Here is a 20,185-nt window from a genome sequence, read left to right as displayed (position 1 = left end):
TGCTTTTATTCCCTGGACACAGGCCTACTATAAGCAAGAAAAAGTTAGCTGTCTGCAGAGTAGGCAAGAGGAAGCCATTCTGGAATTTAAAACTGCAATTTAAATAATCTAGTCCAGCTTTGGGTATTAATAATTTAGTAAGGTAGCCAGGTGGGCCCCCCCAAAAATGAGTATACAGTCTGTCCCAAGGAGTCTTTTATCTTTTGTCTGTGCCATTCTCTTTACAACAACCAGATTGTGCTTGTGTGTTTTACTTCCTCTCCTGCAGAGAACTCGGAACCCACCCCAGTGAATCCTTGCTATGATGGGAGCCACACATGTGACATTACAGCTCGGTGCCATCCAGGGACAGATGTAGACTACACTTGTGAGTGTGCCTCTGGGTACCAGGGAGACGGACGGAGTTGTGTGGGTAAGTTGTGTGCACTCTGTTCTTCCATGGGATCCCCCAACTCGGTGTTAATAGAAGATAAGCATGTCTGCTTTAGGTTCTCCACTGATTGAGAGGCGCGTTTAGCAGCTGTTCACCTAAATGCTCTCATTTCAAAACTAAAGCACGTTCTGGTTAGGTTTGAGATCTAGAGGATAGTTTGGAGGGGCTAGGACTGGGAAAAGAAGACATGTTACAATTCCTGCATATTTTGATTTCTCAAGTTTTGTCGTTTTAACCCTGTATTATTTCTTATATTTACTAAAACATATGTTTTCCGGTTATCTTTAGGTTTCAGACATTGTGTTCCTTTCATCCATTACATCCCCACAAGTCCCAGAAATTTCTTTATATTTCTAAAGGAAAAATTGTTTGTTTTTCTTGTAAGTGTTGAGTGGTTGTTTTTGTTTTTACTGTTTAAAGATTTTTCAGAATATTCAATATTTCTCCCTGTGACTTATACTTGAATGATTTGAGATAAATATTACAACCTGCAACATGCATTCACATCTGATGCTTAGAAATATGACATTTTGACTCCCACCCCCCAATTTATTTGTTCATTGAAGCTTCATGGTAGTGAGACAACATTGGGCTTTCAGAGCTTCCACTTGGAGAACTCTTGATTTAAGGAGTGCTTTTCTGTCTTTATTTCTTCTTAGATGTAAATGAATGTGCAACTGGCTCCCATCACTGTGGCCCCAACTCCATGTGTGTCAACTTGCCGGGAAGCTACAGGTGTGAGTGCCGGAGTGGTTATGAGCTTGCAGATGACCGGCACACTTGCGTCTGTGAGTGCATTTCTCTTTTTGGCCAAAATGGTGCTGATTCATTAATGTTTCCACTCTGACATACAGACATTCTGCCGTATGGTTTTAGAAAAACTTTATGTTGAAATTACCCAAAGGTATGGATCAGTTCAGTCCTGTGTTGTTGTTTTCCTCTAAATGGATACTTCTGGTGTTGAGTTATTAAAAGGTGTTCTCCCAGTTGGGATTCCTATGTCTTGGTATTTGGCCCAATTGTGTAACAAGACTATGAACCTCTAATACCACCAGTTCTAGATAGAAGTAAGGTATTTATCAAATTTAAATGAAATGGATTATAATTCAAAGATGCTCATTCCACGTGACCGACTATAGACCTCCATCTGTAATAAATCTACTCTTGTAGGGTTAAAAACAAAACAAAAAAAAACCTTTGGATCTAAAGAAGTGGATCTGAGAGAACTTGGATTCCAAATTCATCCCACTGGTAGAGCCAGATGATGATAGAGAAAATACACTTTTTAACCCAGTGGGATGAAAAAGTAGCAGTGATCACAGAAACTCTGTGTGCTTGTGTCTAGTTCTGGTGATTTATAAACTTTAATCAAGGACCATCTCAATGACTGACCTTCATGTTTAGTGTTTTTGATTGCAAACTCAGACCAGTACTCCCCAAACTTTAATATGTATCCATGCCATCTAGGGATCTTTTTGAAAGTCAGATTCTGATTTTCTGGCTCTGGGATATGGCCTGAGAATCTTCTGAGCCCTCAGATGTCCTGATGCTGTTGGTGTGTGGATCACACTGGGAGGAGTAAGCCTCACCCATTCGCAGGCCTGCACTCTTAGATGTCCTTGCCGCCTTCTCTTTTCAGTGATCGCCCCACCTTCCAACCCCTGTGAGGATGGCAGTCATACCTGTGCTCCTGCTGGCCAGGCCCGGTGCATTTACCACGGAGGCAGCACATTCAGCTGTGCCTGCCTGCCTGGTTATACTGGCAGCGGGCACCAGTGTACCGGTGAGTACCTGTGGACTGTCGACCTCAGCGATTCTGGAAGGTCGCTTGGATGCAATGTCTCCACATAGCCAGAACCTTTCTCAAAAGGACCTCTCCCTTCCTTCACTCATGCAGCCTTGGAATTATCTAAAGAGCAAGAGAAAAGCTGTATTTTGAGTCAAAAAGCAGAGCGAGGGGTGGTTTCCCTTGGACTAGATTTTTGAGCATATACAGTTATCCTTGGTGGAGACATTCTTGGAGCACTAGGAAGCCACTCTCAGATTGTAACTTTCTGTTCCTTGGAGCTGGTGTGGGCTGGAGGATCTTTGGGAAAGCCCACTCACCTGTTGGGAAGTCTCTATCCTTCAATCTCTTTGGTTAATGGCTTCATCTAACGCTTTTAGTCATGCCTAACTGGCTGAAGTGGTATTTTAAATAATCTCTACACTTACATGCAATGCTTTTTCTCTAATTTTTCCCCCTCCCCTCTCTCTCCTTTTCTCCTGGAAATCCGAAGACATTTAAGGTGGTTGAGGCTTGATACAGTATTACCATGAGACTGGAACACAGGACTAACTATTAACATTTAACTTGGCTAAATAATACTAATGACATTTGAGGTTGTTACTGAGCGAGGTATAATTCTCTGGATATAAATGTTCATGAAACCACAATGAGTAGTACTTTAATATAGTGATTATTTAGCAATCTGCATAATCCACCAAAGGTTTTCAAAATGTATCCAGTGACGTGATGGAATTGAAACCCAATTTCATGCTGTCAGTAATATCCCAGAATTATGGTAAAATGAGACCCTGGGAATGAGAGAATAGTGGGGAAAGGGTCTGTTTGGGGATTATAAACCTGAAACACAGGCTTTCTCCCTCTCTTCAAATCGCTGCCTGCATTGGTCCGGCCACTGTGCCCCTGGGCACCCCGAGCTGATGTGCTAGAACAGCCGTGTAACTCCTGGGAGCTTTACAGCAGCTTAAATAGCATAGAGCCCACCCCACTCCTTACCAAATGTTTGCTTCTCATCCTCCTCCCACTCCTCTTCCCCTCAGTTTCAGTGGAGGGGCTGGCTGGACCTGCAGACGGAAGCCATATGTTATGGACAGAACAAACGTGTCAGGGCAGCACAGCTGTCCTCTCCTTCCCAGATGTGGCGGGTCACTGGGCATTGTCTGCACTGGCTCTTTAATGTTTCCACTTCTGTTGTACAGAAGCTCTGCTGTATGGTTTTCTTGAAAATACAGTTTATACTGAAATGACCCAAAGCTATGGCTCAGTTCAGCCCTGTTTTTTTTCCTCCCCTCCTAAAAACACCCCCATCTTTAGAGCTCAAGTGTTTCTCCAGTTAGAATGAGATAGATTTGGAATTCACAGATGCTTCTCTCATTTGACCAGCCAAAGAGCTCCATCTGTCATAGGACTCTTCACAGACAGAGGTAGCCTCCACAGGTATGGGGGTCATGGTGTGAGGTGCACTAACTCCTACTGGTGTGGTTCTGTTATTTCTCACAGTGGGAATAATATCTTTTCCACCCTCGTGGAACCTTGTCATTCAGTTTCATTTAACACATTTCTGGCTTTAAGAGATGAGACTGCTTGGAGAATCAAAATCTTGTCAGAATTTCATATTTAAACATTGGACTGCTCAGGACAACAGAGGTAGTGATTTTAAGGTATTTAACTCTTTAGGTCTTTGGTTTAAAGCCAATAAGTTGAAATTAATTGCAGCCTAGATGTGATGCATGTTAATAATCAGAATACTATTTGAGTTAGATGCTTATTGGCCTAATTCCTTCTAGAATTATTCTCTTATCCTACTTTTAACTTCTACTTGTCCTGTAAGACTTTGATTATCTTTGGGGTCAGATTAGAACTCGGAATTTGGCCACTTTTACACATTGAGAACTTTCGACTGATGCCATTCATTGCTATTACTTCCATCTTGCTGATTTCTGCCATTTTAACTTAATTCTTTTGAAGATTTCATTTATTTATTCATAAGAGAGAGACAGAGACATAGGCAGAGGGAGAAGCAGGCTCCCTGTGGGGAGTCCAATGCCAGACTTGATCCCAGGACCCCAGGGATCACGACCTGAACCAAAGGTGGATGCTCAACTGCTGAGCCCTCAGTTGCCCTAGATTTCTGCCATTTTTAATTGTCCTCATTGAATCTCTGCTTCTCTACTTTTTAGATTTTCTCTGGAACCTGCAAACCTTAAAACATGCCAAACCCATCAGTTACTTCCCTAGTGTGTTAGTTATCTATTGCAACATAACAAATTACTCCAAAACAGAGCAGCTTAAAACAATACACATTTATGATATGTAGGTCAAGGACATGGAAAGGGCTTAGCTTGGTCCTTTGCTTTAAAGGATCCTTGCAAGACTGCAAAGGGTAGGCCTGGGGTCTCATCTAAGGATCTAACTGAAGAAAGATCCTCCCATGGTTACCAGCAGGGTTAAGTTCCTTGAGGACTGAGAGCCTCAGGTCCCCACTAGCTGTTGCCTGGAGATAACCTTCAGCTTCTTGACACACAGACCATGAGCAAGGTAGCTTACTTCCTCAAAGCCAGTGACAGCAAGTCTGCTAGCAGAATGGAAGTTATAATCACAAGAATAACATCCCCTCAATATTGCTTTGGTGTGTTGGCAAGATGCAAATGACTCAAGGGAAGAAGATTACACAAGATTGCAAACACTAGGAGGTAGGGATCTTTGGGATTCCTTAGAGGCTGCCTCCCAGAAGCAGTTGCCATGTGGTTGCCTTCCAAGCTTTTCAGATTGTAGAGCAGTAGAAAATGAATAGTAATTTTCCTAAAGACCTATGCCATGCCTAAATCAAGCTGGGCTAATCATGAAGTTGACTTACAGGATAAATATGTAAGAGTAGGAGTGTGTGTGTGTGCATGTGCACACATGTGTGCGTGCATGCATGCATATATTTAAAGGCATGCCACAGTGCGCATGTGTCCCTGTGACCACAGAGAGAAAACAGCAAAATAGAGAAAAGGTTCTATTTTGTGGAAAGTGTGCATTCTTGAAGCACACATATTTTTCTTTACTCCATTAAAGTAGCATTAAAGTAGGTGTGTGAGTTTTTCTTTAGCCAGTTTGTCAAAAACTGAGTTCCCTGGAGAGGCTGGACTTGGCTTTGGGTTCTCAGTCTATCTAGTCTGAGTCACTAGCAGGAATTACTTTTATCCAAGTATAAGTAAATCTTTTCCAGCTTCCCTCAATCAACCCTAATTTCAGTGGTTTCAGGGTTGATTTCAACCATGTATTGATACGAATTTATAATGCTCAGGCCTGTTTGTCCTCCTAGATCTTGGTGACTTTGCTAAGTGCAAAAGCAGATTCTCTTGAGTCAGGATCTTTCCAGGGAGGAGCAAGTGTGAGTTGAATAGGTGGGATGTTGTTCAGTGTCCTTACCACTCAGGAGGGACATGAGAAGACGTACTTAAATTATTTTCTCTTAGATATCCTGTCCTAAGAATGGAGAGGTTAGGAAAGGTATGGTCAAGTCGCTGCAGCCACAGGAGAAGAGAGCAAGGCTTGAAAGGAAGGAGTTTATTAGAGAGGGTCCCAGAGAGAGGGTCACCACATACCACGTGGGGCACAACCGGTGGGGTGCTTGACTGAATAGGTGAGGAGTGAGAACTTGTGGGCCAAATCCTTTTTTGGAACTTTCACTGAATGGTTTAGAAGCAAAGGGGATGGGGTAGGGTGGGATGGGTTGGCGGGAAGCTAGGAGGTGTTAATCTAGTAGTTGGATTTATTTTGAAGGGACTTCACCTAGTTTTGGGTGTGAGCAGAATAAGGCCAGTGAGAAGAGTGTTGAAACACCAAAGTATGAATTCAAGATGGAGGATTTTAACAGATTTTCCATACAGGTTTTTCACCAGCTTAATAGGTAATAGAATGGAGAATTATGCTGAGATTGAGCCATATGTCATTATCTGAATAGCAAAGGAGCTCTTGAACCTTGTTGTCTTGGCCTCAGTGTCCTAGCAACCCCTAAAGACCCCAGACATTGGTTGTTAAGCATAAATGGCAGCCCCCTCCCCCAGTGGTACAACAAGGAGTTTCTCCTTTGCCAAGGGGCTGAACGTCTTTTCATGTTTTCTGTCCTGACACTGACTCTGATCAGAATTCCTAGGCCATAGGCTTTAAGAACATAAGTTAACTTGGTAGCTCTGGGGAGTCCCCTCTCTCTTAGTTCAAAAATAATTTCAAGAAACTGATCCCTGGGTTCTAGAAATAGGCCCTGTGTCTCAGGAATTCCTGCTTCCTGTCATTGCCTGGGGTTCCTGTTAGCATGAGAAGTACTTTTAGCATATGTATTATGAATAGCTTTAACTTCCTGCATTTACTTTCCTGCTGGATGTTCATTTTTACAGCTTTGGTTTTACAGCCAGTTTTACAGCCTTTTGCAGGCCCAGGGAATTGAATGGCCACAGCTTCACTCAGCTAAGGATTTGAGTTGTCCTTTTGAAGAGACAGAGCCAAACTCAGGGGTAATTAAATGTGACAATAGAGAACCCATATCGATTAGATTGAAGATAGGGTTTTTGTTGTCATTGGTTTTGTTTGGTTCCTAAGGAAAAAAAAAAAAAGCGGAGGAACTAAACCAGAAAACCTTCTTTGTTTCCAACTTTGCAGATGAATTTATAAGTACTGTTCTGCCTTTGTAGGTAGAAAGGAAGGTAACCAAAGAGCCCAGCTGCTCATCTGGGCAGAGCCTCTTTGGGTGGCATTAAACTTGGTTGTATCAAGCATTCAGGATTCTTTTGGACTTAGGGGAGCTAATTTATTTTGACTACCTTCCCCAAGACCGAGGATAAACAGAATGTGAATTTGCTAATAACAGTGTAAGGGATTCCTCTCCTGTGAACAGAGCATTTGGGTTTCACGTCCAGCATGTCCACTCAGTGGTACCCAGGAAAGCCCCTTAGCCATGGGAAGGTGTCTCAATGAGAGCCAGGTCATAGCCAGGCTGGTACTGACAACCCTAGAAGAGATTTCATCTGCTGCACTGAAGGTGGGCCGAGGAGCCACCTCTGTCCCCAGCTGATTCATGTCAAATTCAGGCTGTAACTCTCCAGATTCCTGGGTTCTCTGTGTTTTTGCCACTGGCTGTAGCAAATTGATGCAATTCACTCCTGGGCCCCACACTCTTCTAGGTTTCACACTGATCATCTCAACTCACATTTTTTTTTTCCTATTCACACATTTAAAAATCATTTTTGGGGTGTTTTTGTGGAAGCAACTGCTTTCTTTTATTTTCAGTAGAGCCTTGTTCAGGCCTATACCCTGATCCTTCTCTAACTCTGGAAGACTAGGAAGTCTTTACAGGTAGCTTATCTCAATCACCTACCATTGGTTTTATTTTATGTATTTTTTTTAAGATTTTTAATTTTTCTTTTTAACTAATCTCTACACCCAGCGTGGGGCTTGAACTCTCAACTCTGAGATCAAGAGTCGTATGCTCCACCAGGAAGGAGCCCCTGGCCATTGGTCTTAATAGTTTGACTCTCAGAGGTTTTCTGGGGATAAAGACAGTGTGCCTTGCCATTGTCGGCATATGCTGATTACAGTAAATAAAAGGACTATAAATTGGCATTTGTTTGAATTTGCAGGATGTTGCAATTTTCAGAAATACGAAAATCTTCTGGTATCATGTGGAAGTGGTGCTGAATTGTTTATACTGATAAACCTGACAAATTTAGATTTTATGTGTTGTTTCAAAACTTCTGATAGTATTTTTCTTGCACTTTTCTATCTCTTCTAAAGATAGAAAGTAGAGAAAATATCTGATTAATTGGGCATTTGTAGATAGTAGGACTCTGATTACATGAGCCCGAATGTGCTTCTAACTTAGTTGAAAAAGCACGCAGAGCCTCACAGGCTGCTGTGCATCTGCATATTGGTGCTATAGGGACATGGTGCCAACAATGCAAGAACAAAACCATTGTTACACATATTTACTGCTCTGGTACTGAAAGGAAGTGAATGATTTACAGTCTAAAGACTAGTTCAAAGGTGATAACTTCCTGGAATTCACTGTGGATGAAAGATGCTCTAGAAATATACAGCAGGATATTTTTTTACTGGAAGTGACCACACATGCTTGATTTCTAATTAGACATTCTTAGTCTAATGGGTTGACTCTTCTGTCCCTCAACTTTGTGCATTAAGCTTGCCTTTAGCTGTCATTATATTTCTGCTCATGTGCAAAGGTCTTCTAAGGTTGACCCCTTGTCAGTGACCCATGTGTATTAAGGCCATGTGGTAGCCCCAGTTGGGTGCAGTGAAGTCATGCTGTTCCTTCCTCCCTCCCCCACCCCCTCATCCCTGTTCCTGCCTCTGCAGATGTTGATGAATGCTCGGAAAACAGATGTCACCCCTCGGCTACCTGCTACAATACCCCTGGCTCCTTCTCCTGCCAATGCCACCCTGGATATCACGGGGATGGATTTCAGTGCACACCTGGTAAGGTTTGGAGAGCCAGAGTAGGCCCAGAAAACTGGCTCCTTTGGTGCTATTTTTCTACAGCCTTCAGCCCACTCTTACTGGAGACCAAGGCTTTTCCTGTTCCCTCTAGCTGCCTATTTTACTGAAGCTCACTGGCTATTAGCATTCTGGGAGGCCAGGAGTATGACACATCCATTATCCTGCCGAGTGTCCTACCAGTTGTGGCAACTGCCTTAGTGATCTGCTCTGCCTTGGTACATGTGATTTAGATGAAGAACTTACATCACGCTTACTAAACAGGAGCCATCTGCACTAGTGAGCTGCTAGTAAGCCCCATGACTATTCTAGGAGGTCTTGGCCAGCATGGTGCAATTTTCATGATTGCCATTGACTAGAGCTTCTCAGACTTAAATTCTAGACTTCAGGGGATGAACAAAGTTTTACTTATTTTCTCCCAAGTCTCTTGGGATGTTTGGACAGAAGCCATTCATGTTTCTTCATTTTACGCAGACAGCCGGGGGGACACTGAGGGTTGAGGGGGAGGGGTTGTTTTATAGTGCAGTCACGGGGGAAGGGGGAAGTGTGAGAATTAGGGAGAAGTTAGGTAGGTTGTGGCAGAACTAAAAGTATCCAGGAGTTCAAGCTCAGTGCCTTGCTCTTTTTCCCATGTGATGCTATCTCCCAAGTATATGGAGGGAAACACAAAACACCTCAGACCAAGGACTTTGAAGTTAGCTGTAGAAGTGGGCGGGATGCAATGTGTTTTATTCCTCCTGTGTACATCTCCTTTACCACGGCCTCTTCGCAAGACCCCGCCTCAGGACTGAAACCCTGTGAGCAGCAGCAGCACCACGCCCACGCTCAGCAGGCCTATCCTGGCAGCCAGCTGCACATTCCCCAGTGCGACGATCAGGGCCACTTCCTGCCCCTGCAGTGTCACAGTAGCACAGGCTTCTGCTGGTGTGTGGACCCTGATGGTCACGAAGTCCCCGGCACCCGGACTCCACCCGGCTCCACGCCACCTCACTGCAGACCACCAGGTGAGCCGGTCAGGGAAGAGAACTTGTTCTAGCCCTGGCCTGGGGCCTGAGAAGCAGGACAGTGCCGACTAGGGAGGGGGCAGATTACCCTCCTTGCCCAGACCATGCAGACCCAGGGCTGATCTCCACCCTGTCACATCCTCCTTCCTCCTAGGGACGTGTGAATGATCTGTGTACACCTGTGTGCTCACTCACGTGATGGGGATGGACAGACATACATACGTGATCACTGTGGCACACTGCACTGCCACCTTAGACTTGTCCAGTATAAGACTGGAACCTGAGATGGAGCGTGTAGGTCAGGCTGAGGCCACTGCCCTACATCAGTTACGTCAGCTTAGGGAGATCTGAGAGCTAGACAGATCTAGACAGACAGAGCTAGACAGACCCGCCTTTTGTCCACAAGGAAAACTGCTTTCCCATCTTCCTTTGTATCACTTCACTCTGCCTTCTGAATTGCAGCAAACAGTATGAAAGTCATTTCAGCATTGATAGGAAAAATAAGTATGAACCTATGGGTGGATCCACAGGTTCACAGCTAGTTTGCTGTCAGCTAATCATCCCGGCTGTCTCTAGCCAGGCCTGGCATGTCAATGGGGAGAGTCCCACTTGCCCCAGCCACCATCAGAAGAGGTGCGGGAACCCGTCATGGTCACCGATGCGGTCTGAGATGCTGATGGTGAACCTGTCTGTGTCATCTGAGCACTCCCCGTCTGGGTGGGGCCTGGTTCTCAAGTGCTCACATTTCATGCCAGCTGCAGATTGCCAGGGCAGGTTTATGCTCCCTGCTGAACTGTTCAAAGTGGGAAGAACTTTTTTTATTTTTAATATAGAAGGACTTTATTATGAAGAACATAACATTGATATGATACCATTTTAGCCCAAATAATTCCTATAGCCATGAGCTTGCTATTCAAAGGTCCATTTTTACTACCAAAAAAGAGAAATACTAAGCTTGGCTTTTAACATATGAGAATAAGAAGAGCTGGAGAATTACCACCAGTTTAGCATCATGGTCAGGACATTAGTCCTTCTAAGATTCACAGGTAAAAATTGGTTAATGCTGGACATAGGTGTATGTCCTTATTGCCATGAAACTCCCAGTTTCTCTCCGTCCCTATTTTTAGGAAAAGATTTTGCAGGTCCCCCCCCCCCCCAAAAAAAAGGAAACCCCACCCAGAAAAATTGTTTCACTCCTGTCTACTTTTGAAAAAGTCTTGGTTCTAACTCCATCTGGGATTTAAAGAAATCAGATGGTTGCAACACGCCTTGGGGAATGGTTCTGAGTTCTGTTACACTTACTAAGACAAGTATGTGTGAACGACAGGGAGTCAGAAGAGAGCCAAGAGATTGAGAAGCTAATGACTGAAGGAGGGACATGTTCTCTTGGGCAGACTCTTTCCCCATGGCCCAGACTTTTCTTTTGGTGCTGGTTCGGCCTTGGCTGTCATTTCTGACTAGTCTCCTCTGCATTTATGGGGTTGGCTTGAAGGGAGGAAAACACTCTGTGTCCAAAATTTCAAAATATTTAAAACCCTGCCAACCAAAAATAGAAAAGAAAGAAATCTGTGGTTGAATTAAGGAGCTTCAAATAGTAAGAAACGAGAGGGAGGCATACATATCAGATGTGAGGTGCCTGTTTCCCAGAAGCTGGGTGTGCTGTGTGTCTGCATTCCAGACAGAGCTTTGCCTCACTGGGTGGTCCCCTGAACCAAGACTGTACCCTCTGAGTTTGCACTGGGAGCTTGGGGCAGTGTTGGGAACTTCTCCCAGGAATCCCATCTTGATGTAGATGGCTAGTGTTTGAGGAAGGGCCATTACCCTGTCGGGGTCTTTGAAACACATCTGGGTGAGGAAGTCAGAGACTCTCCTTCTCCATGAGGTCTTAAGAAGAGCTTGGCTCCCCAAGGGTCATGAGCTATGGAGGTGACCTGAAAAGCACCCACTTCCCCCAAACCCAATGAGTTTTGTAGTTGAGCTAGTTGGGTTTGAGCTCTGATGATTTTATTTACCACCCTCCCATCTTCCTGGAGGAATTGTAGGTACTAGAACTAAATTGTAATGTTTCCAACTTTGTTCTTTGAAGCCATTGGGGGTTTTGACCAAAGGAGTGACATGAAATGACTGTTTAAAAATTTTTTTTAATTATTTATTTATGATAGGCAGACAGTGAGAGAGAGAGGCAGAGACACAGGCAGAGGGAGAAGCAGGCTCCATGCACCAGGAGCCCGACGTGGGACTCGATCCTGGGTCCCCAGGATCGTGCCCTGGGCCAAAGGCAGGTGCTAAACCGCTGCACCACCCAGGGATCCTGAAATGACTGTTTTAAAGGGACTCTTCCTGGCTGCTGGTCATTTACACTGGGGGACAGGAGAGAGGGTGGAAGCCACAGAACTAGTAAGAAAGTTTGGTAATAATCCTAGCAGGAGACCATGGGGCTTGGACCAGGGTGACAGGAGTGTATGTGTTGAAAAGTGAAGATTTTCTGAATGTATTTTGAAGGGACAGCTGCCATTTTCTGACCTATCAGATGTGGTGAGAGAGAGAAAGGAGTCAAGGACGTTTGGGCTAAAAATGGAGGTGCTATTTACTGATACAGAAAAGTCTAGGGGAGAGCAGCGATGAGGGTAGAAAGCAGGTCCCCCTTCCCACCCCTGTTCTTGTTCTGAGATGATGTTCTACACCCAGTTGATGGTATCAAGGAGGTACTTGGCTGTATGATTCTACAGACCACAGGCCTTGAGTTCCTTTAGATAAGCGTATCCTAGATGGGTGTACAAGTTATTTCAGCTTCTTACAGCAGAGTCCCAGCAGACCAAGAACCGAGACCCACCACATTTGGGACAGAGTAACAGCCCTGTGGAAACAGGCTGGGAGGAAACAGCTAGAGACACGGTTCTGCAGGAGCTGGTAGGGGGAGCAGGGAGGGGATGGTGCTGAAGGGAGGCGGTAGAGCTACAAGGCGGCAAGCTGGATCCTACTGAAAAAAGGTTCAGCTCTGAGCCAAGGGCTTCTGGGAACTGGAGTGTTTAACAGTCAGTTTGGAGTTGTTGGCCACCACCTCTGCTGTGTTCACACATGCTCATCCCAGCAAGTCTCACTCCATATGGTTTTCCAGTGAGCAGACATTGAGGACCACATAAGTAGGGCACTCAGGGACCGTTTCTTTTTTCTTTTTTTTTTTATAAGTGCCCCCCCAGTGCCCGTCATCCAGTCACACCCCCCACCCCACCCACCTCCCCTTCCACCACCCCTAGTTCGTTTCCCAGAGTTAGGAGTCTCTCATATTCTGTCTCCCTTTCTGATATTTCCCTCTCATTTTTTCTCCTTTCCCCTTTATTCCCTTTCATTATTTTTTATATTCCCCAAATGAATGAGACCATATAATGTTTGTCCTTCTCTGATTGACTTACTTCACTCAGCATTATACCCTCCAGGTCCATCCACATAGAAGCAAATGGTGGGTATTTGTCGTTTCTTTCTTTTTTCTTTTTTGTATTTGTCGTTTCTAATGGCTGAGTAATATTCCATTGTATACATAAACCACATCTTCTTTATCCATTCATCTGTTGATGGACACCGAGGCTCCTTCCACAGTTTGGCTATTGTGGACATTGCTGCTATAAACATCGGGGTGCAGGTGTCCCGGCGTTTCATTGCATCTGTATCTTTGGGGTAAATCCCCAGCAGTGCAATTGCTGGGTCGTAGGGCAGGTCTATTTTTAACTCTTTGAGGAACCTCCACACAGTTTTCCAGAGTGGCTGCACCAGTTCACATTCCCACCAACAGTGCAAGAGTGTTCCCCTTGCTCCACATCCTCTCCAACATTTGTTGTTTCCTGTTAATTTTCCCCATTCTCACTGGTGTGAGGTGGTATCTCATTGTGGTTTTGATTTGTATTTCCCTGATGGCAAGGGATGCGGAGCATTTTATCATGTGCTTGTTGGCCATGTCTGTGTCTTCCTCTGTGAGATTTCTGTTCATGTCTTTTGCCCATTTCATGATTGGATTGTTTGTTTCTTTGCTGTTGAGTTTAACAAGTTCTTTATAGATCTTGGAAACTAGCCCTTTATCTGATACGTCATTTGCAAATATCTTCTCCCATTCTGTGGGTTGTCTTTTAGGTTTGTTGACTGTATCCTTTGCTGTGCAAAAGCTTCTTATCTTGATGAAGTCCCAATAGTTCATTTTTGCTTTTGTTTCCCTTGCCTTCGTGGATGTATCTTGCAAGAAGTTACTGTGGCCAAGTTCAAAAAGGGTGTTGCCAAAAAAAAAAAAAAAAGAAGGGTGTTGCCTGTGTTCTCCTCTAGGATTTTGATGGAATATTCTCTCACACTTAGATCTTTCATCCATTTTGAGTTTATATTTGTGTATGGTGCAAGAGAATGGTCCAGTTTCATTCTTCTGCATGTGGATGTCCAATTTTCCCGGCACCATTTATTGAAGAGACTCTTTCCCAGTAGATAGTCTTTCCTCCTTTGTCAAATATTAGTTGACCATAAAGTTGAGGGTCCACGTCTGGATTCTCTATTCTGTTCCATTGATCTATGTGTCTGTTTTTGTGCTAGTACCACACTGTCTTGATGACCACAGCTTTGTAGTACAACCTGAATTCTGGCATTGTGATGCCCCAGCTATGGTTTTCTTTTTTAACATTCCCCTGGCTAACAGTAACTTCTTGCAAGATACATCAATGAAGGCAAGAGAAACAAAAGCACAGAAGAGAAAAGAAACCTACAGAACGGGGAGAAGATATTTGCAAATGATGTATCAGATAAAGGGCTAGTTTCCAAGATCTATAAAGAACTTGTTAAACTCAACAGCAAAGAAACAAACAATCCAATCATGAAATGGGCAAAAGACATGAACAAAAATCTCACAGAGGAAGACATAGACATGGCCAACAAGCACATGAGAAAATGCTCCGCATCACTTGCCATAAGGGAAAGACAAATCAAAACCACAATGAGATCCCACCTCACACCAGTAAGAATGGGGAAAATTAACAAGACCGGAAACAACAAATGTTGGAGAGGATGTAGAGCAAGGGGAACCCTCCTGCACTGTTGGTGGGAATGTGAACTGGTGCAGCCACTCTGGAAAACTGTGTGGAGGTTCCTCAAAGAGTTAAAAATAGACCTGCCCTACGACCCAGCAATTGCACTGTTGGGGATTTACCCCAAAGATACAGATGCAATGAAACGCCGGGACACCTGCACCCCGATGTTTCTAGCAGCAATGGCCACAATAGCCAAACTGTGGAAGGAGCCTCAGTGTCCATCGAAAGATGAATGGATAAAGAAGCTGTGGTCTATGTATACAATGGAATATTACTCAGCCATTAGAAACGACAAATACCCACCATTTGCTTCAATGTGGATGGACCTGGAGGGTATTATGCTGAGTGAAGTAAGTCAATCAGAGAAGGACAAACATTATATGGTCTCATTCATTTGGGGAATATAAAAAATAGTGAAAGGGAATAAAGGGGAAAGGAGAAAAATGAGAGGGAAATATCAGAAAGGGAGACAGAACATGAGAGACTCCTAACTCTGGGAAAAACTAGAGGTGGTGGAAAGGGAGGTGGGCGGGGAGTGGGGTGACTGGGTGACGGGCACTGAGTGGGGCACTTGACGGGATGAGCACTGGGTGTTATTCTATATGTTGGCAAATTGAACACCAATAAAAAATAAAATATTCCCCTGGCTATTCGATCAGGAACCGTTTCTAAGACACATGGTTGGTCTCAAAATAGCCCTCTCAGGTGGTAGGTCCTGGAGCTGGAACCAAGTGGGAAAGAATAAATATTGTCTTTAAGCATCATGCAGGCCACTGAGTTCCCAAGGAGGGTCCCTGCTGAGTGCTCTTTAAGCAGAGGCTCTGGGCCCTGGCAGAGTGGTCTCCATGGGTCTCTCCTGGCCTGAGTGTGTCTTGCACCCCTGATCTTACCTCCTCTTGCTCTCTACTGATTCGGCTCGGCCCTGATGACTAATCCTCCCGGCCCTGGATATTTTCTTTCTCTAGATTCCTGCTGGGAGCTACTTAGAGCACTTTACTGCAGCGGCCCAGTGTCCAGGGGCCTGGCTGAAGCCTTCTGAGCAGACACTAGGAGGGCGGGAGGCCAGGTGCAGGGATCCTCAGCTACATGCTGCATTCTGTCCTTGACTCACCATCAAAGGCTTTTTGTCCCCATCTGCTCAGAGCCCACCCAGAGGCCCCAGACGGTCTGTGAGCGCTGGAGGGAAAACCTGCTGGAGCACTATGGTGGCACGCCCCGGGACGACCAATATGTGCCCCAGTGCGATGACCTGGGCCACTTCATCCCCCTGCAATGCCATGGCAAGAGTGACTTCTGCTGGTGTGTGGACCAAGACGGCAGAGAAGTGCAGGGCACCCGCTCCCAGCCAGGCATCACCCCTGCATGTAAGCAGCCCCCAGGGACAGCCGCCCCCTCCGCCCCAGTCACCTCATCGGCTCTGCAGGGTTTCGGTAGGGAAGCTGCCAGCTGTGGGTGACAGTGGGGAGGGAAATGAAGGGTAGAGTCCGTGAGAGAAGTCACTCCTACACTGTTGATTTATAATCTAGTCTACCCGAGAACCCAATTTGGATTTAGTGTTTGGTTTTGTCATTAGCAGTTTCTGTAATTAGAACATCTGGAAGTCAGTTTAACATGCAGTTACTCCTCCTCCCTAGCCCAGGGTGAAAGACGACACGTGTCGCCCCGAGGGCCCAAAGAAAAGCGGACACAATACTGGCGGGGTTTTTTTTTTTCCCCTCAAGAAGAAAAAAAACCTTTTGCTTTGTTCTGAGGGAAATGTTTCGTCTTCCTCCCTAGTAATTGGCAGTGTTTTACATAATCCTTGGGGGGAAAAAACCCTTAGAAATTAGAATTTCTTTTAAGGAACATCTGGAACACATCTGTCTAGGGTAAAAACCTTTTGATGTTTGTGGAGGTTCTGCTATGTGGAAAGTAACTTCCCTTCTCCCCACTTACCCTTGATTCCTTTCCTCTTCCACGGCAGGTATACCCACCGTGGCTCCGCCCACGGTCCGGCCCGTGCCACGGCCTGATGTGACCCCTCCGTCTGTGGGCACCTTCCTGCTCTATGCCCAGGGCCAGCAGATCGGTCACTTGCCCCTCAATGGTACCAAGCTTCAGAAGGATCTGGCCAAGACCCTGCTGTCACTGCATGTAAAGTGGACTTCTCCCGTGGGGGTGGGACCGCACAGGGCTTTCAGATCCGGGCAAGGGCCTGGGGTAGAGGGAGGTCCTAGAGGATTTCTGGGCTGTAGTCCGACTTCAGGAGTCTGACTCTGCTACCACAGCAAATGGGGGCAGTGTTGCCGGGAGTCACACTTTACCAACCAACGCTTTCTCCCGTGGTTCATGGGGTTTCAGATATGTGGAAAGGGAATTTCAGAGTTGTCAGGATACTGAGGCCATATGATGATCCAAGATGAAATTAACAGAACCCAAGCCCCAGGGTTCTCTCCATGCTAGACCTTTCCAGAGGGTCCAACAGGTCCAGCTCAAGGGTGTGGTTTCTGTGGTCAGTTGAGAATCCCAAGTGGAAACAAATTCACCAATACCTCATTGTTGCAGCCCCCTCCTTTCCCATCCCTCCCCCCGTTTGGCTCTGTGGATCAGTCTCTTCAACTCCTTCACAGAAAATCTGGGTGAAGGGGAATGCTGAGAAAGGAGCAGACAAGCTTTCCTAGATGCTTGTTGCTTCCTGAGCCTGCAGGATCCCTTCTGCCAAGGCACTCCATTTTGGAGGAGGGATTTCTTTAAAGGAGAAAAGAGAAGGGAGTTCACCAGAAAGGCACAGACATTTATAAAGGAAAGCTGTGTGATTCCATTTCTAAACCTCATGCAGCAGGTACTCGCTTACCTAGAATAAAGAATAGTATAACCCATGTCTGCCTTTACTTAACAAACTAACCCCTTATCTGATTCCAAAAATTTAGAAGCAGCCAGTATTCAGAGGAAGATGTGTTTAAGGTTTAGGTTTTGTAGTCATGATTTAGGTTTTGTTGTAGTCAGCAAACACTAGCATGCTGTTTTGTAAGTTTCCCTAAAAGATGTAGAAACTCAGAAATTGTCAACACCTCAAATCCAACTATTCCAGCCAAGTCTGATGGCTGCACTGCATTTCTGAATTTGCCTCTCCCAGGGCAAGGTCATGGTGGTGGTGGTAGTGGTAGGGGTGGAATTGAAAGAGAATGGAACATGAGTTATAAGCACATCTTGGAGAAATTTACTTAATATGATTTATTCTTCCAAGAAACTTTGAAGTCAGTACAGGGGTTAACGGATCCCATGACTCCCTCAGTCAATGGAAACCCACATGGATGTACACTCCTGCCTGAGACAGAGGACTTTTACTTTTCAAGTAAAACTGTACTTTGACCTTCAGATCCTTCCATATACACTGCCCATTTTTTTTCACAGGAGCCAAATTCTGCTTTGTTCAGTATTTTTTATATTGACTCCTCTCCCAGAGGCATGTCAAGCCAGCCCCAGGAGGCTGTGTTAGGCAAGTCAGGACCTGGTGTGACCTCAGGGACAGCCAGATGGCCCCTAGATGTTTGCTTTGCACATCTGTTGGGTTTCTCAGACCAGGAGTCTGAGTTGGAAATTGAATGAAGCAAGTACTGTGGAGTTTTGCAAAAAAGTATCACAGACTCAGCATTAAAAAGAAGAAGAAGATTTATTTAGCAATAACAAAGGGAGGACCTCCCTAGCCAGAGGTTTGTTGGCCACCCACTCTCCAGTTCCTTAACTCATCCTAACTGGAGACTTACATAAGAGTACATCCAAAAAGTTTGCTTCATAGTTAAAAGCAGAAATATAGGGGTAAGCGATTACACCTCAAGGGAAAGATTATATTCACAGGGGAAGGGGGAGTAGATTTTGTCATTATATACTGGGGAATTTTAGAAAAGCTGTTTCCAAAGTGCTGATGCTGATCTCATTTGGAAGGAGTAACAGTTTTGTCCGTGTTTCCCCCACCCCCAGGTAAAATATTAAGAACTTACTTTGCTGAGACTAATGTTTGTCCTTTAATCACTAAAGGGGCTGATAAAATCATTTTATTACTGCTGGCAGTAATAGTGCTTATTGAGCACTTGGTCCAGACAAATGAGTGATTAGGACACTATACAAGAATTTATGGTACTAAGTTTTTTTTTTTTTTTTTTTTTTTTTTTTAAATTTTTATTTATTTATGATAGTCACAGAGAGAGAGAGAGAGGCAGAGACACAGGCAGAGGGAGAAGCAGGCTCCATGCACCGGGAACCCGATGTGGGATTCGATCCCGGGTCTCCGGGATCGCGCCCTGGGCCAAAGGCAGGCGCCAAACCGCTGCGCCACCCAGGGATCCCGGTACTAAGTTTTAGAGCAGCACCATCAAGTAGGTATTCTTATCTTCATTTTACAAATGAAGAAACTCAAGGACAGAGAGGTTAAGTTATACAGCTGGTCAGTGGCCAAGCCTGGCTGGGACCCAAGAAGTCGCCTCCAAGCCCACTTGTGTCACCATGCCACTTGGCTGCCCGTATGACTGTATTACAGGTTGCTCACTACAGCCATGTGTGAGACAGCTGAGCGAGAGCCCCAGGGACATGCAAGGAGTCCTAATTCTTCCAATTTCATGTTTTGGTCCATGAAGGGCTCCATAGTTGTGGGAATTGACTATGACTGCCACGAGAGGATGGTGTACTGGACAGATGTTGCTGGGCGGACAATCAGCCGTGCCAGTCTGCAACCAGGAGCAGAGCCTGAGACGATCATCAATTCAGGTCAGCAACTTCATCCAGAAGACACTTTGTTCTTCATTTGGTTCTACTAAGTTGAACAGGAAAGGTTAAGTGCCCCAGGAGTCACTTCACTGAGTGGTGCAATACCAGTCCCTCTGTAAACACGCATTCATAATGTAAGAAATGATAAAGGGATCTTACTGTGAGCCTACTGAGGAATAGGGCTCTCCGCAGAAAGGGCTAGCGCTGAGCACTCGGAGCCTGGCCCCAGCTGCTGCTGCCTGGCCCCAGCCCGGAGTTGTGCCTGCTGCGGTCCGGCTGGTGGCTGTGTTGGCCTAGAGAACTACAGGTGGAAGAACAAGTAACAAAGGTCTGTTTCTCTATTAACCTGGTTCTTATAACTGAGATCCTCTCAGAACTTGGACTTTTCAAACATAGTAGAGCGCTCTGCTTCAGGTTGTTCCCTTTTCATACCTGCAAATACTCCAGTCTTGTTGTTCTATTTTCAGGTCTGATAAGCCCCGAAGGACTTGCCATCGACCACTTCCGTAGAACAATGTACTGGACGGACAGTGGCCTGGATAAGATAGAGAGGGCCAGGCTGGATGGCTCTGAGCGCAAAGCTCTCTTCCACACGGAACTGGTGAATCCTCGAGCCATTGCTGTGGATCCAATCCGAGGGTCAGCTGGGCTTCCTGATTCTCCT

General features: G+C 45.2%; 1 protein-coding gene across 2 annotated transcripts in view; it reads left to right on the top strand.

The window, feature by feature from the left end:
- NID2 (nidogen 2) overlaps positions 1-20,185 on the top strand; it is a 61,171-nt gene that overhangs the window by 37,151 nt on the left and 3,835 nt on the right. For both annotated transcript variants that reach the window (XM_072838554.1, XM_072838555.1), the window contains exons 9-17: positions 269-412; positions 1,093-1,221; positions 2,073-2,216; positions 8,577-8,696; positions 9,488-9,718; positions 15,921-16,142; positions 16,742-16,911; positions 19,392-19,521; positions 19,989-20,160. In XM_072838554.1, the coding sequence (XP_072694655.1) occupies positions 269-412; positions 1,093-1,221; positions 2,073-2,216; positions 8,577-8,696; positions 9,488-9,718; positions 15,921-16,142; positions 16,742-16,911; positions 19,392-19,521; positions 19,989-20,160 (1,462 nt within the window). The remainder of the gene's footprint in view (positions 1-268; positions 413-1,092; positions 1,222-2,072; positions 2,217-8,576; positions 8,697-9,487; positions 9,719-15,920; positions 16,143-16,741; positions 16,912-19,391; positions 19,522-19,988; positions 20,161-20,185) is intronic.

This window comes from Canis lupus, chromosome 9 (assembly GCF_048164855.1).
Source record: "Canis lupus baileyi chromosome 9, mCanLup2.hap1, whole genome shotgun sequence".
NCBI lineage: Eukaryota > Metazoa > Chordata > Mammalia > Carnivora > Canidae > Canis > Canis lupus.
The sequence above is the reverse complement of the archived record's forward strand: the minus strand, read 5'-3'. Positions and strand labels throughout refer to the sequence as shown.